General features: G+C 39.1%; 1 protein-coding gene across 14 annotated transcripts in view; it reads right to left on the reverse strand.

Annotated features, from left to right (window-relative positions):
- Positions 1 to 24,292, reverse strand: part of TBC1D32 (TBC1 domain family member 32) — a 186,229-nt gene that overhangs the window by 135,678 nt on the left and 26,259 nt on the right. For all 14 annotated transcript variants that reach the window (XM_045010109.1, XM_045010113.1, XM_045010116.1 and 11 more), the window contains 14 exons: positions 22,736 to 22,814; positions 22,502 to 22,605; positions 22,355 to 22,416; positions 19,864 to 20,008; positions 18,676 to 18,735; positions 16,171 to 16,270; positions 15,463 to 15,600; positions 14,689 to 14,781; positions 14,354 to 14,496; positions 12,986 to 13,113; positions 10,169 to 10,370; positions 4,694 to 4,776; positions 2,661 to 2,799; positions 1,820 to 1,907 (listed from right to left, as the gene is read on the reverse strand). In XM_045010109.1, coding sequence (XP_044866044.1) covers positions 1,820 to 1,907; positions 2,661 to 2,799; positions 4,694 to 4,776; positions 10,169 to 10,370; positions 12,986 to 13,113; positions 14,354 to 14,496; positions 14,689 to 14,781; positions 15,463 to 15,600; positions 16,171 to 16,270; positions 18,676 to 18,735; positions 19,864 to 20,008; positions 22,355 to 22,416; positions 22,502 to 22,605; positions 22,736 to 22,814 — 1,564 coding nt within the window. The remainder of the gene's footprint in view (positions 1 to 1,819; positions 1,908 to 2,660; positions 2,800 to 4,693; positions 4,777 to 10,168; positions 10,371 to 12,985; positions 13,114 to 14,353; positions 14,497 to 14,688; positions 14,782 to 15,462; positions 15,601 to 16,170; positions 16,271 to 18,675; positions 18,736 to 19,863; positions 20,009 to 22,354; positions 22,417 to 22,501; positions 22,606 to 22,735; positions 22,815 to 24,292) is intronic.

A 24,292-nucleotide genomic window follows, 5' to 3' on the forward strand; every position in this document is an offset into this window, starting at 1 on the left:
TGGCGAACAAGACCATCGACTGCCGCAGTGCCGGGAGCTCGACCGGTGCCGGGAGCTCGACCGGGATCTCGACCAGCGGTGCCGGGAGCAGCTTCGGGAGTCACGGTGCCAGGAACGGTGCCGGGAATCGGACTTTCTGCGGTGCCGACGGGACGGCGATCGGGACCGGGAGTGTCTCCGGGAGTGCGACCGGTACCGCGATGTTGAGCGGTACCAGGACTGCGACCGGTGTCGAGAAGGTGAACGGTACCACGATGGTGAGCGGTGCCGGGACCTGGAGCGGCACGACGGTGACCATCTTCGGGACCGGAAGCGAGACCGAGACCTGGAGCGCCGTCTATCCCGTCCGTCGGGGGAAGGGGGCCGCATCATAGCCGGCTTACCCGCTGACTTAACAGCCCGCACCGGCAGTGCCGGGGGCCGGAGGCTCGGTGCCTCTGTGAGCTCTATGACCTCTCTCGCCGTCGAGAACGTCTCGGGCGTGGACGGGAGCTGTAGCTCAACCGCGGTCGGCACCGGGGAGCAGGTTGGTACCGGACTCAACGGCCCTTGCGGCGCCGGAGTCAATGGTACGGTGCACGGTCTGTGCACCGCCACAGCCGGTACCGGAGGCGTCGGTGATGGCTGGGCTACTGGTCCCGAAGGATGCAGCTTCGAGGTCGCCTTCGCCGGCTTACGTTTCCTCGATGGGGAGAGGGAACAGTGCCGGGTCGCCGGTGCCGCTTGCGGAGGTCGAGGAGCCTCGGTACCGGAGCGGCTCGGGGCCGCTGGTGCACTGCGCGCCGATGATGACCTCGGCGCCGGCGGGGTCGGTGCCGGGAGCTGGAGCGTTGCCTCCATGAGGAGCTGTTTCAAACGACTGTCCCGCTCCTTTCTCGTTCGAGGCTTAAAGGCCGTGCAGATAGGGCACTTATCTGGACAGTGAGTCTCCCCGAGGCAGCGCAGGCAGGAGTCGTGCGGATCCCCGACCGGCATGTGCCGCTGGCAAGTCGCACAGGGCTTAAACCCCGGTGCCTTGGGCATGAGCCCGCACCGGTTGCAGAAGAAGAGGGGAAACCCCCCCTTATTCCCTTATCCTAAACTATAACTAACTAACTTATTCAACTATCTAACAACTAAGTACTTAAACAACTATATACATACAAGAGTAGAGAAACGCTAGGGCTGTGGAGGACAGAGAGCACTCTCCTGTTCCAACTGGCCGTCACGGGCGGTAAGAAGGAACTGAGGAGCGGACGGGCCGGCTGGGGTATATAACCAGCACCATAGCGGTGCCACTCCAGGGGGCGCCAGCCGGCCCGCCAGAGTTGCTAGGGTAAAAATGTTCCGAAGAGCCGTGCAAGCACGGCGCGCACACCTGACTGGAATGCATAGGAGCAATCACTCGAAGAAGAAGTTGGTATTTATTAATTATGATTTGTTGATGAATGAGGAAGGTTTGTGATTTATTACCGGTTTATTTTGTAACATTCATTAATGTATTCATGCATTTAGGTGAAAGGATAGATACATTTCTTTGAAATCAAAACAAATGAAATAAAAATAAAAAGAGGAACATTCTTTTACTATGAATATACAAGATCATATTCTTCCATCTGCAAAAACTTAAATGCATAAGGCATTTCTGTACTTAAGAAAAAAACATTTAAAAGAATAATTTTCCAAGAAAAAAAAAAACAGCAGACTCCAAACTAGTCATTGTTAGTATTGCATATCTATCTTAATCACATCTGACTTTATTTTGTTTAGAATTATATTATTTTAATTCATGATATTACAATGTGTTAGTGCCGATGATAAAGTTCACCCTTAAAATTACCTGAACGCTGCAGAGCTACTGCACCTGGAGATGTCGCTGCCATTTGTGTAACCATCACTCCATAACCAAACCTTTCACATCCACTCACCTATTCATAATAAATGTAAGAAATAAAGGAAGTTTGGAGAATATAACCCAAGATACTCATATTCTCAAATGTTCTCTTATGTATTTTTACTTGTTCCCTGCAGAACTTTAAATTCTGTAAACAAATGTATATAGACCAGTCAGGGTCAGATTACAACACAAGCATGTTTGTTTAGCAAGTAAAGGAATCTCTCCTTTTGCTATTTCAAAGTATAAATAGCATAATATAAAGCACATGCAACTTGCAACTTCTGCACACAGAACAACAACTTATTAAGACTATAACCTCCCAAATCCTTTGCACTCACCGATTAAGACTAGGGGCCACAAAACCTTTTAAAATTCCACGTGGTAACATATTTTCCTCCATAGTTGAATGCATAATTCCCTGTGTAATTCGATGTCTGGCATGTTAGATCTTGCCATTTTACTGGCAACCACTGTACATATATTTCATTGTACATACATCACTGAGTCTGACTAAAGGATTAGGTCCCAAAATTAAATGTAGTGTAAAAAGTATCCTTTTGCTTAACATTTTGAGCTAAAAGGTAACAGTGACAATATCTGACATTATTATTGACATTTTGCAGAGTAACAACTGAAATAAAATCAATTTACCATACATTGAGAATGTAAGATTACAGTTTAACTCAACTCTTCCAATAAGATAACAGATAAACAATGGTTTATGGTTTTCCCTTCTAATTACTTTAATTAAATAAGTGATTGTACTAGACTCTGACATGCGTACCTGGAGTTTTTTTGAGAATCTGCTGAACATAAAGGTTACACATTCATTGAGGGCTCCTGTATTCTGAAGCAGAAGAAGACCTTTTGGAGTGGCAGCAAAGTTTAATAAATCATCTAATAAAGTCTCTTCCCATACCATACTGAAAATGATAGAAAAATTAAATGAATCAAAAAAGATTTAAAAATAAAAAAAGTGAAAAGCAAGAGAAAATATAAACTTTTCAGGTTAAAAAAAATCTCTTTCACTGGACCTATGTGTATGGTAGCAAGTTCAACTACTTCTTGGGGGTTAAACTATGTACGGAACAGCTGCATAGTATACAAATACTGCATCGAAATTCGAGATCACAAAAAAGATCTCACATGGTAAGATAGGATGGTCTAGTGGATAGATAACATGACCAAGAGCCAGAAGACTTGGGCTCTAATTCTCAAATCTACTGCTGACTTACTGTGTGACTTTGGGTAAGTCACCTCTCAGTGTCTCAATTTCCCCATCTGTAAAGTGGGAATAAGATTGCTTTCTCATCACTGTAAAGCATATTGAGAACTACAGATAAAAAGCACTATATAACTGCAAAATATTATTAAAACTGTTTTGTAGGTGTTATACTAGACATGAAACAATGCTAGAAAATGGGGGCACTGTTTATGAAAATGAGGTACTGTTACATACAATAACCCACATCTGGGCTCAGTAAGCATATGTGCATTCTTTCCAAACTATTCCACTTTTGAGGGGGATTAAAATGTGTCCACAAACTAGTGACTCCAGTGAGAAACATATTATATATATGAATTGGTAGGGTGACAGGGGAAAAGATGACTATTAGAAGCAAGTGTGAACACACCCAAACCATCCTCTACCCAAGAAAGAGAAGCCCAGCATTGAAACAATCTCTCACCAGACACCATCTCATCACCATGGGATTCACCTTGTAATCCTGCTTCCCTGAACACATTGCCTTACTGGATTCTCATTTCTGGGTTTGAGCTTCCTTGGTGGATGTTTGATTCCCACCAGCAGCAGTGACAGAAATAAGCAGAAACCACACTTCCAACAATGGTCAAACACCATCCTAGACTTTAGCCACTGTACCTAGAATCTTGAAGTCATTTCTTGTTTTAGTGGGAAGCAATAGCTTCATCTAAAAATAATTCCTCGGAGTCTCTTATTCCATAAAAAAAACTGTCAAATTCAGCAGTCAGGAAGGGATTGTAGTTTATAATTCACTGGAATTGACTATTGATAGATATCTCCAGCAGAGCACTTCATGTAGGGTTTCCTTACTCAACACTGATTTAAAGTCACTACAGTCACTTCACAAAAGGGAAAAAAATACACCAAAAACAAATATTGTAATTCCTATACAAATTACATATGGAAGCTTTTAGAAACTATCCCACAGCAATTAAAAGGAAAAAAAGACACATACAAGTCTATCAATAGTGTTTAATTACATATTTTTACACCCCACATTCACAAGCATGTATTTTTCATCATGTAAAACTTAACATACAAACATCTATTGGGAAATGAAGTTTGTATTAACATCAAAGGAGAGATGCCTTTTCTCTCACTGTGTGACTGGCTTTCAGCCAGTATTCTGGTAATCTCCCTATATGATATTTTGAAGGCATTGATGGTATTCTACAATACAGGATTTTTAATTAATAACACAATCAAAGACACAGAAAAACTGTGTCAACTATCTTGTTTTACATCTTTTAATTGATATTTTCCCAGACAATTTTTGATCCACATAGACAGCAAATTATGAGCCACATCTACATAGAACTTAGTATAACTACATAGAGCTGGGAAGAACTTTATAACTCAATGACCCCTGTGCTAGGAAGGTCTAAAATGAGAAACCTCAGCTCAAGATATGTACCTTCTTGTAGCTACCAACCTGTTCCTGGCAAAAGCCTAAGAAAACAGATGGGCCTAATAACTGTCCTGAAGGTCAACAAATCTGGGCTGCGGTGGACTTGTGTATTTTACCCAAATATGATAGACACAGCAGTACTTACATGTTTTGTGACTCTTGATTTCCTGATGAAATAGAGTCTGTCCCAGGTACAGGAGTAGGAATCCTTTCTGAAAGTGAACTAGCCTATGAAATAAAAACTACAGTTATTATTACATCATTCTTAGAAGTTCTGACTACCAATAACAAAAAGGATGGAAGGATGGTCCAATGGTTAGGGCATTAGCCTGGCACTTGGGAGATCTGAATTCAATTTCCTGCTCAGTCAACAGGCTTCCCATGTGCCTGTACACAAGGCACTTAAGGACAAATTTTAAAAGGTATTTAGGCTTCTATCTGCAACTTTAGGTACCTAAATACCTTTACAAATCTGGCCCTTAGTCTCTGTGTGTCACAGATTCCCATATGTAAAATGGGGATAAATAGTCCTTCTCTGCTTCACAGGGGTATTGTGAGGATAAAGATATTAAAGATTCTGAGGCACTCAGCTACTATAGTAATGGGCCATATAAGTGCCTCAGTTAGATAAAATAAAATAGATTAGATGAAATAAATCCTGAATATGTTTTAAAGGGAATATATTTCAAAAGCTTGCACGATTTCATACTTTATTTCAAGGTGACACTATAATTTCTGCAAAGAGTCCTGTGGCACCTTACAGACTAACACGTATTGGAGCATGAGCTTTTGTATGTGAATACCCACTTCATCAGCATCCAATATGTCTGTTAGTCTACATGGTGCCACAGGCCTCTTTGCTGCTTTTACAGATCCAGACTAACACGGCTACCCCTCTGATACTATAATTTCTGTTAATAAAATATAGTTTTATTATGGACCTTTCTTTCATAGTTTTTCAGTTACTAGACTATTTTTTAAATGACAGTAGCAAAAAAAAATACAAAAACTGCACACTGTAGTACGTGCTTCTGTAGTGGGGAATTACATTGTAATTCTGCTTCTCTATGTCATTTTGGTAGGAGTCTCACCCTTGGGTCTTAGCTCCTTAGTGTAAGCCAGGCAGAACTTCCCAAGTTTTTGAGGGTTTTTTTGGTCAGTGGTAGCTGATGGAAGCACAAGTCACTACCCCAGCTACTAATGACTGAACATTAACTCTTGAAACCTCCTAGTCAGTTCTTGTTTGACCACAGTCAGCAAAGGAGTAATTCACCCAAACTGTGCTACTCCAATCACCATTCCAACTTCAACCCATCCAACATCATTTGGATATGATATCCTGTACTCTGAGTCCCTCCTTTTTATTATGTTTTTTCCATAGCTCTTTTGTCACAATTGACCCAGAAATGTAAGTGAGGCCATGGTCTCCAAAAAACCTTTGACTCTCCAATCAGGCCTTTTTTTATGTCCTGCAAATGTTTTGGTACTTTTTTTTTCTCAATGCTTTCTTTGGCTTTTTTAAAAAACCACCAAAACTCCTATGCTTTCCTTTGACAATGGCACTGTATAATTCAAAACACGATGACTGTCACTATACTGAGATATTATCAGTACCCTTTTATGTGAGGTAAGGAAATTCAGTGTCAGGAAATAACACCTAACATTACAATATACAAAATAAAGCAAAATTAATATGCTCCAAAATAAACACTTAGATCCAGAGTGTCCTGGCATAGTGTGCCAGAATTCTGAATCAAAGAAGTTCAATTACATTAATAAACACTTATCTGCCAAGTTGTAAAACACTGTGGACTATTTATCAGAGGTGTGAAAATATTAAGGTTGTTAAGTAAATATTTTCTATATCACTTATTTATCAGCAGAGGGAAAAAATCCTGAAAAAAATCTGAAAAATTGTAATTCTATTTCCATATCTTCTGTGGTATAGAAAGAATTGCAAATAACATATTTTTCCAATCTTGCTTAAAATAAAACTACACACACTGAAATTTTGTAGATAACTTAGTCTTGTTTTTTAATTACAAAATTTCACACACAAAAAGAACGAACTTTTTAATTCCATTTGCATCTATGGAGATCAGTGTTCTTAACTGTAGGATACTGGTCTCTTTACTGCATATGAACTTTGATCTGATCTGAAGTAAGAAGTACCTTCTGAATCGATGCAAAATTAAATATACCAAACAACCCTATCAACATTCAGCAAAAGTCAACAACTTTGATGGGGATGCTAATGTAAAAGATATCTGATATTTTTTTTTGAAGAAAATACTTTAAGATCAATGATTTACGATTTTTAGGTTTTAAGCAACGATGGGGACATTACACTACTTAATCAAATGATAGTGGATGTTATAGATTATATAATTTCAGATGTGTAATTTCAATGAGCATAATGAAGTTATATTGTAACATACACATCATCAAATACATCCATAATATCATTGTGTAGTATGCTATTGCTTTTTCTGGGTCTGTCAACTCTCCTTCTTTTCAATCATGCCAGCATCTGTCCCAGAATTCTATTACTGCCATATACTTGATCATGAGCACTTTTTAGTGGCTTAGCCTGCAGAGTGAAACTGTTCCTTATCTGTCTTACTGAAAAGTGCTCCTGTTCAGAAGGGCAGTGCTAAAAGAGTTACTAGAGCGAGCAGGTCCATTAGTTGGGAAAGAGATACCATGATCAAAATATTTGTAAGTACAAAAAATTGAGATTTATAAGTGTCCCAACAGTGAGTCCACATATTAGTATCAAGAAAAAGCTGACACATTTGTGTTATATTTTCAAACTACTTTTACAGTTTTTATTTTGGAGGGTAGTAATGGGATTCTCCGATTGCCCCACTCTTAGCAGCTGTCGGAACCTTGCAAGGATCTACAGGTTTCTTAATGCTGACACACTGTGGAAGTACTCTACTTCAGATTGCACCATAAACAGAAGGGAAATGGGAGTATTGCCCTAGGCCAGGGAAATTAGGGTTTGAGTCAGACAGGTCCTGAAAGAGAGAACCCTAAAAACAACCAACCCTGGGAAAAAGTGCTTAGGTTGAGAGGTGGCACCCACTGTTACTTCGGAATTACCTTTTAATAATAAACTACTCCACACAATGAGTAACCTCTTTTCACTTTATGAGTAAGTAATTTATGTTTGTTGCTGGGTGAGGACTCCAACACCTTACAAAATGGCAATGTGCTTGCCTCTGATACTCCTAGAACCTTTTAAAAATCATCAGATTTATCCTTTAAAACCAGCAACTCCTAATTTCAGAGATTTATCACCTGTTCAAACACTTTGGTACACTACCAATGTCTGGAACTCGTAAAGCTTTTTATAAGTTGAAGCTAATTTTAAGAAACCAGGAATGGAAAACTACAAAGAAAAATACCCAAGATGGTGAAGCTAAAAACTCAGTTTGTTTTACTAGTTTATTCAGTTTATTAGGGCACATTCACTCTGTAATCTCAACTTGGCCTCGATGTGGGATACCGGAACAGCAGCTGTATCACAGTTATATGTTTGATGGAATTTACATTCTCAGTATTCTTCATATTCATCTTCTGTACATCAAATTTAGGTTTTTTGTCCAAATGATGTTCTGTGCTATGACAAGAGAATTTAATGTGCATAGAGGTGTGTAGCACTTCATCACAGCAGGTAATTGAAAATGCCCATCAAAAGCTTGCAAGATTTCATACTTTATTTAATTGTTACGATGTAAGACAGACTGTTTAAGCTAGACTGAATAGCATACTCATCACAAGGATAGACAACTTGCTGAGTTACATAAATTACAGCACAATATATGTAAACTAGTTCACTTAAGTCAGCAGAATTCTAGTCCAGCGTTCTCAATGCAACAGATAGCACTAGCTTCAAGATCAGCTTTGTTCAATTAGAAATCTAATTTATCTTTATAAAATTGAGATTCTGGTAATAACTTATTTTATTTTCACTATTTTGGATAATTAACCTTTGCCTTTCACTGCAGTACCTGTGTGCAACAGGGACAGGAAATATCCAAATAAACTGATGATTCAAAGTATCTCCTATTCAGACTTTTGATTACTGTAAATGAATGCTTAAATTTGGATTTGTGACTGTTTATATTACTTTAAATTATTACTTAATTAATATTGTACACACATATATATTATATTCACATTAATCATAGGGTGTATATACAGTAATGTAGTGGAAGCCGTAGCTGTTCCATTCTAACTCCTCCCTTCCCCACATTTTCAGTCTCATATCTTTCTGAAAATTTAACCTTCAAAGCCTATTTTTCCCCCAGGGTTGAGCTGGTTTCTGTCTGTAAGTTAATATTTTGGGAACATTTGAGCCAAAATATTCCATTCATTTCTGAGCGTGAAGGAAAATAAAAAATTCTACCACTTTCAAAACTGAAATATTTCAATGACTTACTTTAAATCAACTCTAGCCTCAAAGTGCTTGAGGGAAGAAAATTGAAATTTGGCATGAAAATCTTCATCCTCTTAAACATTTGTTTTGATTTGACTATGTTATGAACGGTTTGACAACTACACTCTCAGAATGTGCAACAAATGTTTTTTTTTCTTTTGACAATGACTATGCTAAGCTCACAACATGGTTAGATAAGAACATGTAGCTCATGTGTGCATGACGAGCCTATCTGAGCAATAAAAATATTAGTCAATGAAATAGGCAGGGCCATCCATACGCAAAGTATGCAGCTGCGTAGAGCACCAGGAAATTTGGGGCACCAAATTTCCTGGTGCCCTACGCAGCTGCGTGCTGCTCCAGCCCCTGCTCCGCCGCAGCCCCCGCCCCTGCTCTGCCTCAGCCCCACTCCCACTCCATGGACTGCAGCAGGTGGCAGCTCTGCACTCAAGAGCAGCAGGAAATGCAGTGACCCGGCCCCAGCCGCACCACCAGTGAGTTCTGGGGGGCAGTTGCCTCCTGTCCCCCCAAAGCTGGGAGCCAGGGGATCAGAGTGGAGTGGGCTGGGGCCGGGTCCACTTCCCGCCGCCTTGTGAGTGCAGGGACGGGCCTGCCCTGCATTTCGTGAACCCCAGTTTGGGAACCACAGGTCTAACCAATAATTTCAGTTTGAAATTCCTTTTTTGTGTGTCTTTCCCCACCCCCTCAAAAAAAAGGAAAATTCATTTTAAAAAATGACTAAAGCATTTTTTTTGTTTTAATTTTACAAGACCAGGAACCATAAGTGGCGATTAGGAATGGTTGGTGATAGAAAGTGATACTTTGAAATCTTCCTTTGAAATGTGATGAGCACTGACCAGTGGCGAGTCACAACCCCAGAGGAGCTCTTTCATGGACAATCGTCAAAAATAAATTCATGTGTGGACAACTGAGGGCAGCCTATGTACCTCATCAGGTATGGTATAAAATTTCCCAGATCCTGCCATGCCTGCATGCAAATGAATCGACTCGGGAATGGGAATTATCTGTAGAGCACAATGTTGTATAATAAAGGGTCTTCTCAAGCACACCAGTGTCCCTACAACAGTGTAAATTAAATATAAAGGATTTAATATGAAGAACAGTAAAGATATTTTATTGTTCACAAAAAATGTATGTTTGCAATAAGATGGTTACCTTCTTCCAAGCGTCAGCAATGGATTCATGCAAACAATAAGGAATCAGCACCTGCAGACCTTCACAGGTACCATACATCTGACGACACACAAAAATGAAAGCTCCTTTAAGGGCTGGCAACATCTCGGTTCCAGACAAAACAGAAATATTTTCATCAAGGAGTTTCTTTGTAAATTGAACAATTGTATGAGCTGCTGTAAGACTGGAAACAAAATAGCCCTTTTAAAACATTGTTTTGTAGTCACTAATAAACAGCATAAAATTAACCATTTTGATTAGCTCATGCAATTTCTACAGCAAGAAGTACCAAATCAAGTGTAAAGTGAAGCTATATCTAATTGCAAATCAACATATTTTAATGGTTATCAAGCAATGAGAATCAACCTTTCGTTATGAAAATAACTAAAAAGTGCAAGGGTTGTAAAGCAAGATTAAAATCAGTGATTTAAACCACTTTCCTCCAAGTACCCACAAACCACACAAAGCTGCTTTCTTCAGCTAAGAATCTGGTTGGGAAAAGCAACAAAAGACAGTTCTTAGAATGGTTACTGTCTCTGAGCATCTGGGGTGAACTCACCCTGCACTGGACGGAGAAGGGTTAACTCTTCACTGTGGGCAGAAGAAGCCATGTCCCTATGTCCCTACTGGGAATGCTCCAGGTGTAGCACCAGTATAAGGGAGCAGCCCAGCTCAGTCTGGGCTGACCCCTGGAGAGGAAGGATGCTCCTTGCCGGCTCCTGCCCAGGAACCCTGGACTGCGGAAGCCAGAGGAACCGAGACCCAAGCAGACATCCAGCTACCTGTGGACACTCCATGGAAGTCTGAGCTACAGGGAGTTGCACCAGCTGAGGAACCCGGAGACCCCGAAGACGCACAGACCACCACCAGTGGAAGTAGCCCGGGAGGGTGACTAGCTATTTGCCAAACGATAGTCAGCATGTTGCATACGGATCCCTGCTGACTCGGTGGCAGGCACCCTCGCCACTGACCAAGGCTCTGGTCTGGGACCCAGTGGAGCATGGAGGTCCCGGGTCCCCCCAAACCTGGCTGCCACTCACTCTCCTGAGTGGCGGCTCCCACCCCTTAACTGGCTGCCTGGCCATACAGCCCCACCCACCCTGGAGGGCAACTTTATTGACTCTGGCCACTAAGCCATACAGCCCTACTCCAGGGGTCAACTCTATTGACTTCGGCTGTTAGGCCATACAGCACCGCCCCAGAGAGGCGCTCTATTGAATCTGACCCTCTAGACCACACTGCCCTGCAAACTGAGGTAACTGTATGGACTCTGGCCAGTAGGGTGCCTTGATGCCCTGCAAACCCAGGGTATCTCTACTGACTCTGGCCGCTAGGCCTCACTGCAGAGAAGGGCTTCCCCATTGGCATGGATCATGAGACTCTACTGCACTGCAGATCAGGGCGATTATAGAGACTCTGGCCATTGGGCCTTACAGCCCTGCGGCCCAGGGCAATACTAATGACTTGAGCCTTTATGTCCCACTGCCTAGAAACAGAGTGCAGCTCTAAGGATGGGGTGAACTTACCCCACACTGAATGGGGTCTCACCATCCTGCCACAGCATCACTATAATCCTCACCAATACAATCCAGGTAAACAGTTATTCCTTTTCCTTAGCTGGAGGCTGGGTTCAGAAGTCTCCCAGGTTAGAAGATAATGACCTCCTCTCCCTAGTCAGAAACACTTTGCTCTTACTCTACCTTTCTCTCCACCCCACCCCAAAAAATTGCTACCTTTTTATGACTTCCCTCACTTAGGAAGCATATTTACTAGTTCCATCTCCAAACAGCCTAACAAGCCATTGCTGTCAGCTCTTCTCTCCAGAACTTGCAGCTCAGTCTTTAAAGGCTAGTTTCCACTTGTCTGCCCAGTAGCTGGGTTTAAGCCCTACCGCCCATTACAGGGATGGAGCACACACAGCCCATAATAGGGAAATAATAATCTATGTAAAACTGCTGATCAAATCTCTATAATACCTCCTTTCTCCCTACAAAATAAGTTAATTCATTTTGCAAAATTATTTTGTTTTATAGATCAATATGTCAAAGATAACAGAGGCTGATAGCCTACGTGGCAATGCAATACACTTGATCTAAGTTCAGATACCAAAACCTCCAGAAAGGGAATGCTGTGGAGATAGTATGCACTGCACTGAGAAGAAAGCTCACACTTTATGTCAATCTCCAATCAATATATACTACATTAAGTTTGGGTAATCTTATTGTTGATGGACAACAATTCACCTAGTCAGAAAACATCCTTTTCACAAGGAACAGTAAATGTAAACTACATTTTTATCAATCAGCTGGTTTTTTTGTTTTTATTATGCTAGGCAGATAGCTGATTTTAGGTGAGAGAAAAATGCAAAAATCTAAAGCTGGCACAGACAGACAGATGGGTGCAGGGGGCATGTGATCGACCTTTCTAGAGCTGACTCTGTTCCAACACTATTTACTCCTTACTTTCACGAGCATTAAATTGACCCAAGAATTCTCCAATTACTTTTTTAAAAAATCTATTGAAAGGACAAAGCCCTCATGTTACAAAGGAAAAATTTAAACAGTCAAAATCTGCTGCTTCTTTGCTGTCTATAAAAGTGCCCCTTCACCTTGCCATTCACACTACAGTGTCCTGTCAGAGTTCATTCCACTGATACACTCCCTTAATCTATCTGGTAATTAGACTTTGTTATTTAAAGCAAAAACAAAACATATGTACTTTATATATAACAGGGGGACAATACATGACTTCAGGCTCATATGTAGTGCAGTAACATAATTTTTTTAAGTACTCTCTTACCTATCCTTTTTGGCAGTGTTCATGTTTCCTCCATAAAGGAGAAGAGAAAGGCCATCTTCTACAGCAGCAATCCTTGCCAAAATATCAGCTATATGTATTAAAGAGGTTTCAGGGCAATTTATATACATCTGTTTTGTTAAAAAAATACATTAGTTTTTTAGGTAAATGGCTTATAAAGTTTCTTTTTACATTTGTAATATGTTTCTGTAAAATATGCTTGTACAAGTCTGGCTCAGGTCTGTAGTGACCGATGATCACCCTTATGATGGATGTTCAATGGCCTAAACCCGTGATACTCAAACTGAAGCCATGTCTACACCATTGGCTAAATTGGCAGTGCTGCGATTGATGCAGCGGTGTCGATTTAGCAGGTCTGGTGAAGACACACTAAGTCAATGGGAGAGCGTTCTCCCATCGACATCTGTACTCCACCTCCCCAAGAGGCGGAAGCTATGTCGACGGGAGAGCATCTCTTGTCAACATAGCACGGCGGAGATACCACTGTAAATTGATCCAAATTATGTCAACTTCAGTTACGTAACTTACATAACTGACCTAGTTTAACTTAGATTGATTTATAGTGCTAGTGTAGACCAGCTCTGATGCTTGCGAGCCACAAGGGGCTCTTTAATGTGTCTTCTGCGGCTCTTTGCAACACATGATATTAAAACAATATGTGATTTAATTATTAACCAATTTAAATTATTACTAACATAGTAAAAGCATCCTGATTGGTCAATCAATTACGTTATTAACTTATTTGCTATGAGAGTGTGCATGTGTGTATTACTATAGTAAATGAAACAATGATTTCACACTACTGTGGCTCTTTTGAGTAATGTTGATAGCTAATTTGGCTCCTGAACCACTGAGATCTGAATTTCACTGACATAAAGAAAATTAGTAAATGGCCTCTGTTCAAATTGAAGCACGTACACATCCTCATCATAATTATCACCTTTAATGATACTGCCAGGAAAGATTTCAGAGTGGTACCCTGCTCCTGTATTTTCCACTCCATGCATCTGATGAAGTGGGTTCTAGCCCACCAAAGCTTATACTCAAATAAATGTGTTAGTCTGTAAGGTGCCACAAGGACTCCTTGTTGTTTTTGCCAGGAAAGAGTCCATGAGCTGAATCAGCATGGAGAATGGACTATCCATACATTAAAGGTGATACTGTAATGAAAATAAACTATACCAATTAAGCACCTTTATAATGGATAACAACATCCACACTATCAGGTTGTACTGATTTCCAATACCACAGAATACACTTTAACAAAAGTACTGATTTTTCACACACATCTCTTTGATATAGTAAGATTTAAACAAACATTTAAAGTTTATTTAGGGGAACACTACAAACCTCTTTTCCATTCAGTAAATTATGAATGGGATGAAGAAGTGCATCTATCACTGTATTAGTATATAAACATTCAGTAGCACATTCAGTTCGGTCACACAGAATTTGCAGCACCTCTGTAACAAGGATTGCTGGAGAATAATTGCCTGACAAACACAAGAAGTATTAGTTTACTTTTTTAATATAAATAATATAAAAAGAAAGAAAACAAAAAAAAGTTTGCAAAGCTGTTATTTAAAATGTCCAAATTAAAAGTAACCAGATACAAAAGGTATTGAATTCTTCCTTTATTCACAAAGTGATACAATTAAGAAATTAATTAAAAGGGGCAATATTACCTGTGTGCACTGTCAGAGTTGTCGTTGGGCAAGTGGGAGAGCAATAAATAAATCGAATAAATAGTACCAACAGGTCGGTTAGGGATATGAAATCTACAAAAATCACAAAGGAAAAAAAGGAGTCTATAAAATAAAGCACTATATTAACCTCATAACAAAATGAACTTTCTAAACATAGGTAAGCAACTTCTTGTTTTATTGTGATTAATGGCTTTATCTACAGATGACACACTACAGTAATTTTGGACTGTAGCCACTTAGCTAACCACTGTAAATACTTCCAGATCATCTTATATGGCTTGATCCTCTCCCATTTAAATCAACTGAACTTTTACCACATCTTCTGTGGAAGTAGGAGGTGACCTATTTTTTAAAGGTATTGAATACATGTATGATATTTATGAATAGTTGGACAAACTCCATTCAAGACTATTACAAGTTGAAGTTAATTGTAAAGGGAATTTTCCATAAATTTGCAACAAGACTGTGGATTTAACTTATTATCTCAATATCATCATAATTTAACCATTCTTAGTACATTAACTGCTCCATTACTACTTTCACTACTCAGACAACAATACAAATTTACTTACTATCAAGGATGAACAAATTGGGCCCCACTATGTCTAACAAAGACTCCGAGTGCTGAATAATAGGAACAATAATAATAATAGGAACAATCTAACTAACATCTACAATACCACATTTGAAACACAGCTGAACTACAAACACATTGTCATTAAACACCTTCCTTTTTCCTCCACTTGCCCATACCTTTTCTATTTTCCAGCCGTATAGGAAACAGGTTTCTGCCTTGTTTATATATCAACAATCTTCCTAAAAGGCACAGTGAATGAACAAAATAGATATACTGTAATTCTTTTCCTGAGTAGAAAGTCTTCTGGTTATTGCCTTAAAAAAAAAAAAAAAAAAAAAGAACATTTCTCACAATTCTGTTATAATTTTCAGTATCATACCTGTCTATTATGTATTCCTGTTTGAACCACCAATAAATGTGTAGTACTATATCTGTAAAGGAAATTTCCCAGACAGCATAAATAAGCAAATGTCACTGAAATATACTTTTTTTTTCCATTTCAAGTGAAAAAGACAAAGAGCTATTCCAAAAGATTATATATAAAGAGGTTTTTGTGGGGTGAAAGCATGAGGGTATATTCTTCTTTTGCCATGTGGAGCTCAGATATCACAGTAATAAGCATGGTATAAAAATCTAGGTTTTATACATATATATACACACACACACATATATATATAATTGTACAACCAGGGCCGCCCGGGGGAGGGGGCAAGTGGGCAATTTGCCCCATGCCCCGGGCCCCACAGGGGCCCCCGCGGAAATATAATATTCTATAATATTGCAACTATTTTTTATGGAAGGGGCCCCCCAAAATTGCTTTGCCCCAGGCCCCCTGAATCCTCTGGACAGCCCTGTGTACAATGTATGATAAAATAATTACTTACTGCTGTACTGCTGGGGCAAAACATTAACTCTGGAAGTTGCATCAACTGCTGATTCACATGATTCAAAGTAGTAAACACACTGTTGAACAGATGCATTAATCTGAAAAAAGCACACTACAATAAAACTTCTAACACCTCACAATAAATTAATTCTCCTTTAGATCCAAGGATTGCCTCTTAACAACAGGGCCTGAATTTTCATATGATTGCACATCAGCCATTTACCAAAAGGAGGGAAAATTTTCCAAAGCAATACAAGTGCCACTGACAAGTCCATAATGTTTATCAATAGAAACCTCTGATCTACAGGTATCAAAAGGATTATTCTGCGAAAAGGGTACTGTGTAGATATTTATGAAAGCTAAAAGTAGTACAGTATTTAGTGTTATACAAGAACATTGATATGGAAACTGTGTGGTGGGAATTATTTCAGGCTGTCAAGAAGTTCAGCAGGCCAATCTAAATCACAACATTGTCCAGTTATACTGGAAGAAGAACAAAGACACTGGGTATGGTTTAATCAGCCCCCAACTTTATTATTAGATGTCTGAGAAAACCCAGCAGATAAAATAATATACGGCAGGTAACTCCATGTTCATTTCAATATCTACCTGGGGGCTTCCGCCAACCCCCCTTTTTCCAGCCAACTCATTGCTGTTCCACCTGGTCTGGTGAAAAGGGGCTTCTCTTGCTGAGCTTGTCTTTATCAACTCCCCAGCTCTTCCAGTCCCTGAGGAATGAGTCAACTGACTCCTAGTGCTTTTGCAACAGGGTCTGTGCCTCTCTTCCCCACACTTAAAGTGATATACCCCTTCTTTCTGCAAGCCAGACAATGCCTCCCCTCCCACCGCTTAACTAAATAAAAACATATTGTAGGGTAGCATCATAAAGATGTCAGGAGAATAAGCTACATATGACTAAAAAGCCAACTGCTTCCTTTAACTTATCTCACATTTTAATCATCCTTTTAAAATAATTTCACTCATGGACTCTTTTCACATTTAATAGCCATGTTTTAAAGTCACTTTGCCCACTACATATATAGATGTTTTTCTCCTGCTTCAAAAGGATCCCTAATCTGGTCTTCAAAGCCTCAAACTATTTCTTCTTTTTCTTCTCCCTCCCAATGTACCATACAATGGTATCTATATCACTGAATATGACTGATCAAATTCAGCACTGGCTTAAATGTGTATGCTGCTATAGGCTAGATATTTGATTAAGATGATCTGAAAGATTGGGGTCAACATTTTCAAACATATGTGCCTAACATTAGGCTTCTAAATTGATGTTTAATCATTTAAATAAGTGGCCTGATTTTCAAAGTTAGAGAGCACTTGCAGCTCTCACTGATTTTGATGGGATTAGTTGGTGGCCAGCAATTCTGAATATCGACTACTTTTATTTAGGTGCTTAAATATGAACTTAGAAGCCTAAGTTTTGCGATCCAAATTTGAAATGTTTGGTCAGAGGATCCATCTATATTAGTCAAATGTATAAGTCCTGAACAATATTGCTAGCACTGATGTATTTATTCTTCAAGCAAAAACATTACAGAGAAAACATATAAAACCAAAAAAGAACCTACATGAATGCTAAATGTTTACCAGTGGTCACCCCTAATTCAAACACAGGGTTCTGGCAGATGTCAGTCTTTCAAACCCCACAGCTGGGTTTGCCCCCTTGATTACAAGTTCATGTCAGTTTTTAGACCAGGAACCAGACCCCAGTGGACAGTTCAGCTGTTTCTTATAGAGCTTAGGCCAAGGTAACAAGTCAGTAGCCATCTTTTTTGGCTTTTGTATGGCCCAGGGTGTGGAATTTGCATTATTCACTCTCCAAGGATTCCCCAGGAAACCCACTTAACACATTGTGCTAAAAGTCCATGTCTGCTGACACATTTCAATATAGTCGTTTGAACTCCTTACACTTCCCAGGCCCCATAACTGTCACACAGGGGTCTGCTCACATGGAACAAGTCGCAGCATTGGTGCTTTACATATTTGATATGTTCTGTCTTAGCCTTACAATTTTTGATTGATGATGCTTGATTTCATAATCTTAATATTGCATTAACAGGAGGGGTCTTTTTTCATTAAACAGTTTAAAACCAAACTCAAAACGTTTGTTTTTATGACAATTTTCCACATGTTTATCATCATCTATATGTATGTCTTATGCAACAAATCTATAATACAACATGTATAAATAGTATTAAACAACAGTCTCATTTATTAAATAGCTGATATCAAACTTTCCAATTTCCGCTTATTCAAATCTGCACACATGCCCCATATTGCATTTAGCACTGATAAAAGACTATCAGATTCTAAAACAATTTTTTTAAACCAAAGACTTGGCCAATTTAAAAAACTATCACATGGTCCACCAAAGGAAGAAAGACCAGCCGCAATGGAGGACAGGAACAAATAACTGCTCAAACCACAAGGAACAAAATGGAAATAAATTCCAAGCAGAATATGGCAACCACAAATATAGACTTACCAGAGATTTATATTTCTTTTCAAGGAGCCTTAGTACCACTGTTCTGCTATAATTTGCGTGCTAAAATTGTAAAATGGAAATAATGTGAACATCTATCATTTGATTTAATTTTTACTTTGCAACACAAAAATCAAAACTCTCCAATTCTATTCCAATAATTACTGCACAGAATTCAGTTCTAACTCATGTTAATCACTATTGCATACAGGTATGTTTTTCTATTGCCATTAGATTAGAGTTGCCATAAAAAAGAGAGGATTACAATAAAACTACAGTAGTTCTAGAGATAGGCCAGAATGAAAACAAACACAATGTGCAGTTACACATGTACCAAACTAGAAAACCAGTAACTATTCTTAGATGACAGGATATGGCTTCATATGGAGCTATGCAAATCCTGAATGGTACAGTTGTGAGGGGCAGAATGCAAATTGATCCTTTTTTGCTCCCTTGGAAGATAGCTAATTCTAACCTCAAAAGGAACCAAAACCACACCTTTCCAATGAAGCTATTCTCTATCCTTCCACCTGTACCCTTGTCTTTAACATGGCCCAGGACTATTGCCACACACAACTTTTTATATATGTTTCTCATTGTTTTATGATGTTTAAATTTTAACCTTTCATTACAATATAATCACCTTTACTTAAAAACTGTCACAAAAGATGCATTTTAAACTACTTCTGCACCAATTACTTTCTGCCCCAAAACCCGTTAGCAGGTATATATACCATATGTTATAATCTATAGCAGTGTTTCCCAAACTTGGGACGCTGCTTGTGTAGGGAAAGTCAGTGGCGGGCCAGGTTGGTTTGTTTACCTGCCGCGTTCACAAGTCCGGCTGATTGCGGCTCCCACTAGCCGTTGTTCGCTGCTCCAGGCCAATGGGAGCTGCTGGAATCAGCGCGGGCCGAGGGATGTGCTGGCCGCCGCTTCCAGCAGCGCCCATTGGCCTGGAGCAGCAAACCACGGCCAGTGGGAGCTGCGATCGGCTGGACCTGCGGATGAGGCAGGTAAACAAACCTGCCCGGTCCACCAGGGGCTTTCCCTACACAAGCGGTGTCCCAAGTTTGGGAAATGCTGGTCTATAGAATTTGTTACAACCTGGAATCACTGTTTCCAATCTTTATGAGTTAAACATTCTGAAATACATAAAATTCATCAGCAGATCCTTCTATTTTTCCTTACCATCCATTTTTTAAACCACACGGCTTTGATATCAAGCAGAGCCAAGAAGTAGACTGGATCCAAAAGTTTTGGACAGACAAGGTGTCTTTGCTCACGTTTTACTGACAACAGCAATAAGGTACTCTCAACTATTTCTTCCATATACCTTAAGAGATTATTAGAAAAAAAAATTGGTCAAGTGTTAAATCGAATTAAATTTTATATTGGTACCATTCAAAAATAATCTTGCTTATAATACTGGAAAACTTTTTGAATTGAGAAATATTATATATACACTGTAAATGGAAACTGAATTACATTTAATTTGATCTTTTAAAGTTCTTTTTCAGCCTTGCTGTGTTACAGTGAATAAAATGGATAACAACATGCATGTTTTTATATAGCATCTTCCCAACAATATATAAAACAGTATATAAAAAAGTTAGCTAGTAATTATTATTATTAATTGTTTACCCACCATTGAAATGCAGTCTCCTCCAAGACAAAGGAAGGTAAATGTTTAACTATGCATAAAAACTACTACCCAAATTGCTAGGAAAAAGAATATACTATCCTTCAATTGAAACTGCAGGGGAATTTAAGTAGGTAGAATGTAATTACTCAGGCTTTGGCTACACTTGCACTTCAAAGCGCTGCCGCGGCAGCGCTTTGAAACGCTAAGTGTAGTCAAAGCGCCAGCACTGGGAGAGAGCTCTCCCAGCGCTGTCCATACTCCACCTCCCTGTGGGGAATAACGTACAGCGCTGGGAGGGGCTTTGACCACACTGGCGCTTTGCAGTGCCGCAATTTGCAGCGCTGGAGAGGGTGTGTTTTCACACCCTGCTGCAGCGCTGCAAATTTGCAAGTGTAGCCAAGGCCTCACAGACTTGGATTTGGCCAGAATCCTGAGGCCAAAGCCTCTGACTGTTGGGGAAAATGCCACTGATCTTTTAATTAAAGTGATTAGCCACTTTTCTCTCATCTGAAAGAAAACACTTCCAAAAGCAAAGCACCTCTGATATGCTGTGGCACTGGACCATCAATAACTTGGAATTAAGAGTGCTACATACTCAATCACCAACACTTCCTGCATCATGCAGTCATACTGAGTATTGGAGATCCTGACATCTGTTGGCATATGCTAGAAGATGCAAGAACAGGATAAGGTTTCCAGAGACTCTGGAGAGGAGGTAGATTATTTTGAGTGCACTGATGGAGAACTGATATCATGCAGCTGATGCCAAGCTGGAGTGGAACTAGCAGGGAAAAGTGTTTGCCTGCGTCCCCAAAGGTAGGGACCCTGAAGGCTGAAAGATAGTAGGAGAAAAGGCTGAAAGGCACAGAAGACTAAAAACCAGAAGCTGAACTAGCTATGGAGAGAAGAAAGCTAGGGTTATTTGTCAAATGATTCTTTATGATTAGAAAATAAGGATGGTGGGAATGGAAAGAGTATACATCGAAAAATATATTTACACTAAGACACCTGCATAGCTGATAGCAGTTGAGTGAGATAATGAAGTAATAGCCCTGAACTGGCAGATGGGAAATGGAAAGGGACTTTCTCTAAGACTGTGACTAATTAATTGGAAGAAATTGAGTAGTATACTAAATTAAAGAGGAAAAGAATATGATACCAAAAAAAAAAAAAAAAGGCATAGGGGGGCACAAAAATGTTTTGTACATGCAGTAATCATCCTACATGTTTATTCAGAGATTCCCAAATTTTAAAGCCAAAAGGAACCACAATGATAATCAAGTCTGACCCTCTCCATAACATGGGCCATAGAATTTCACCAACTGATTCCTGAATCAATCCATAACTATGCACTGAAACAGTTGAAAATGCAGATCACTATGAAATCTGTCAAGCAAGGCCAGACTAAAAGGGTTACTGAAATCACACAGCGACTGTAGAGTGAATTCATTCCCTCAAGTGTCTACACAGCTGGACTTCACCCATTACTATAACCTACGGATAGCATCGCTCCTTTAAACTAATTTCTTCAACGCGGCCCTTTAACTCCTTTTTCCTCATTCCCATCCAAAAAGTGCTTTCCTTATATAGACCCTTTGTATGTGCACAAGAGAAAGAAAACAAGGAACAATAAGACATACACTGAATATCACTAGTAGTTCCACCACTTCCTTTGTCACCCTCCAGCCCCAGTTCCTCATGTGTTCTTTTTTTAGGTTACAAAATTCTCAGCATAGGGGCCTTGCCTTTTGATTTGTAAAGAATCCAATAAAATAAAATAAAATAAAATAGTAATGAAGGGAAGGAGTAGTAAACCACTATCCATAATGAGCCTCTAAGTAGTTTTGTGATCCAATAGATCCATGCCATGACAGATCCACTGGCCTTTCCCTTGTCCCATGCTTAACCAGCTCTCAGTCCCTCTCCAACACCCCCACAATCCAGACATTTCGATACACATTACTAATCTTCTGATAAAATTCTATGCCTTTAAACAGTAATGTAAAAAATATTTATCTTAGAAAAAAGGTGACATACTTTTCTGGATGACGAATCCAGAAAGAGGGAACCTCTCTTTGGTACTCATTTAGAAGACGCACCTGTGAACATAAAAGTTATCATTTTTTTTAAATTAATAATATTTTAATAATTAAAAAATAAAAGGGATAGAAAGCTAACTTATACCTTTTTAAGTAAACGAATTATTTCTGGGTTAGTTATGTCTATACCATCTGAAATAGTAGGAACACAATTTTCTCCAGAAAGAAAGTATAATTCTAAGTGTTTCGCTGAAAAGAGGGGGAGAAAAACAGAATTACTAGTAATATAGACTTCATTAGGTTGTGATTTTTTTTAAAGCGATTTCAGAAAAGCATATGAAACATGAAAAACTCTTAAAATATGATTAAATGCACATACCTAGGCTTGTATAGACTTCCCTTGTCATATTTAGTGGAGAAGATGAAAAGATCTTTGCATAGAATCTCAAAATTTTGTCCTAAGAGGAAAAAGAAATAAAATTAGTAACCTATGCTCAAATAACCTTATTAGCATGGTGCATAATATGGTGCAATTAAAATGTATTGTGTGTTATGCTCAATATTACAGACTACTTAAATAGCACTAAAGATGCACCTGGTGCATTACCAGGGTACAAAACAGGTCTGTGATCTCAAGATCCTACAATCTAAAAGGAACAGTGCCCTGATCTTGCAATTTGCTGCTCCCACATGGAACTGCACTGATCTATGCAGGTACAGGATCAGGGCCTATATTAGTATATTTTAATTGTTTTAATGTCATACAAAATGCAAGTAACTTACACAGTAACACTAATGATATGAAGATTATCCACGGCTTTTAAACCAATGAAAGCACTTCTTAGGAACAAGGAGAGAGATAAATGGCAGCACTTGGCGCAGCTTTCACAATTTTAGTTTTGGCAGATATAAAGGGCACTTCCACACTGGAAAAAAAACCACATCACTTAATTTGCATTGCTTTTTCCACAGGAGATGTGTCCCAGAGATCATGCCAAAAGTAATAAAGAAAGCATCATTTTTTTTTCTGAACAGTGCATATGCAACACTGTATCTTCATGATGTATCATATCTTTTGTGACAATGAGAAAATACACTGCTTTACTGTGAGAGATTACCATCACATTTTATATAGTAGTTAGGCAATCTTTTTAACAAAATGATAAATACATTTTATTTTTTATACTGTTGCAGAGAACAAAGCAAAAGATACAACTTAAATAACATTCCATACACAACTTTTAAAGTGCAAATTTAATATACAGTACCACAGTCAGCACTATAATACAGAAATAATGAAGTTCTCTTCTCAATAGAAAAAAATTCTTTACTATATTCATTTTAAAATTAGCCCAGTCAAGATCAGTCTACACAAAGCAAAATTTGGATAACAGTCATATACTCACTGATTTAAATGTGAATTTAACTGGCTGTGTAAAGCTTGTCTGAAAAATGGCAACTGAATGCAAATACTGAACTATATACCTGTGAGGTTTCAAACATATGTAAACTCTATGCTGAGTAATTTGTTGGGTCTGATGTGAATTCCAGTAATCTCTGCCAATTTGTTTCACTTTTTAAGATCCTTTATCTCTTCGCACGCTAGTTCAAGTCATGGCCTCTTAAACAATGATCTTTAGGTTCAGAGAATCAGAATTGGACCCAGCTTGTACCACATTCTACTGGAATGGAAAGCATGGTACATTCTCCAACTGATTGATATTATAACGTGTAGATTAGTTTTCACAGAAATTCATTTGACTGCCTAAAACTAACGTAGGCTGACATTTTCACAAGGATCTAAAGAAATTAGGCACCAAACTCCCACTAAAAGACAATGGATGATGGACATGCTGCTCAAATTTATGCCTTTGAAAATTTCTCTCACTAATAGCACTTCTAAGAGTTGTGGAACTCCTCCAGGCTATACTGGAGT

The sequence above is a fragment of the Mauremys mutica genome, chromosome 3 (genome assembly GCF_020497125.1).
Source record: "Mauremys mutica isolate MM-2020 ecotype Southern chromosome 3, ASM2049712v1, whole genome shotgun sequence".
In the NCBI taxonomy this organism is placed as follows: Eukaryota; Metazoa; Chordata; order Testudines; family Geoemydidae; genus Mauremys; species Mauremys mutica.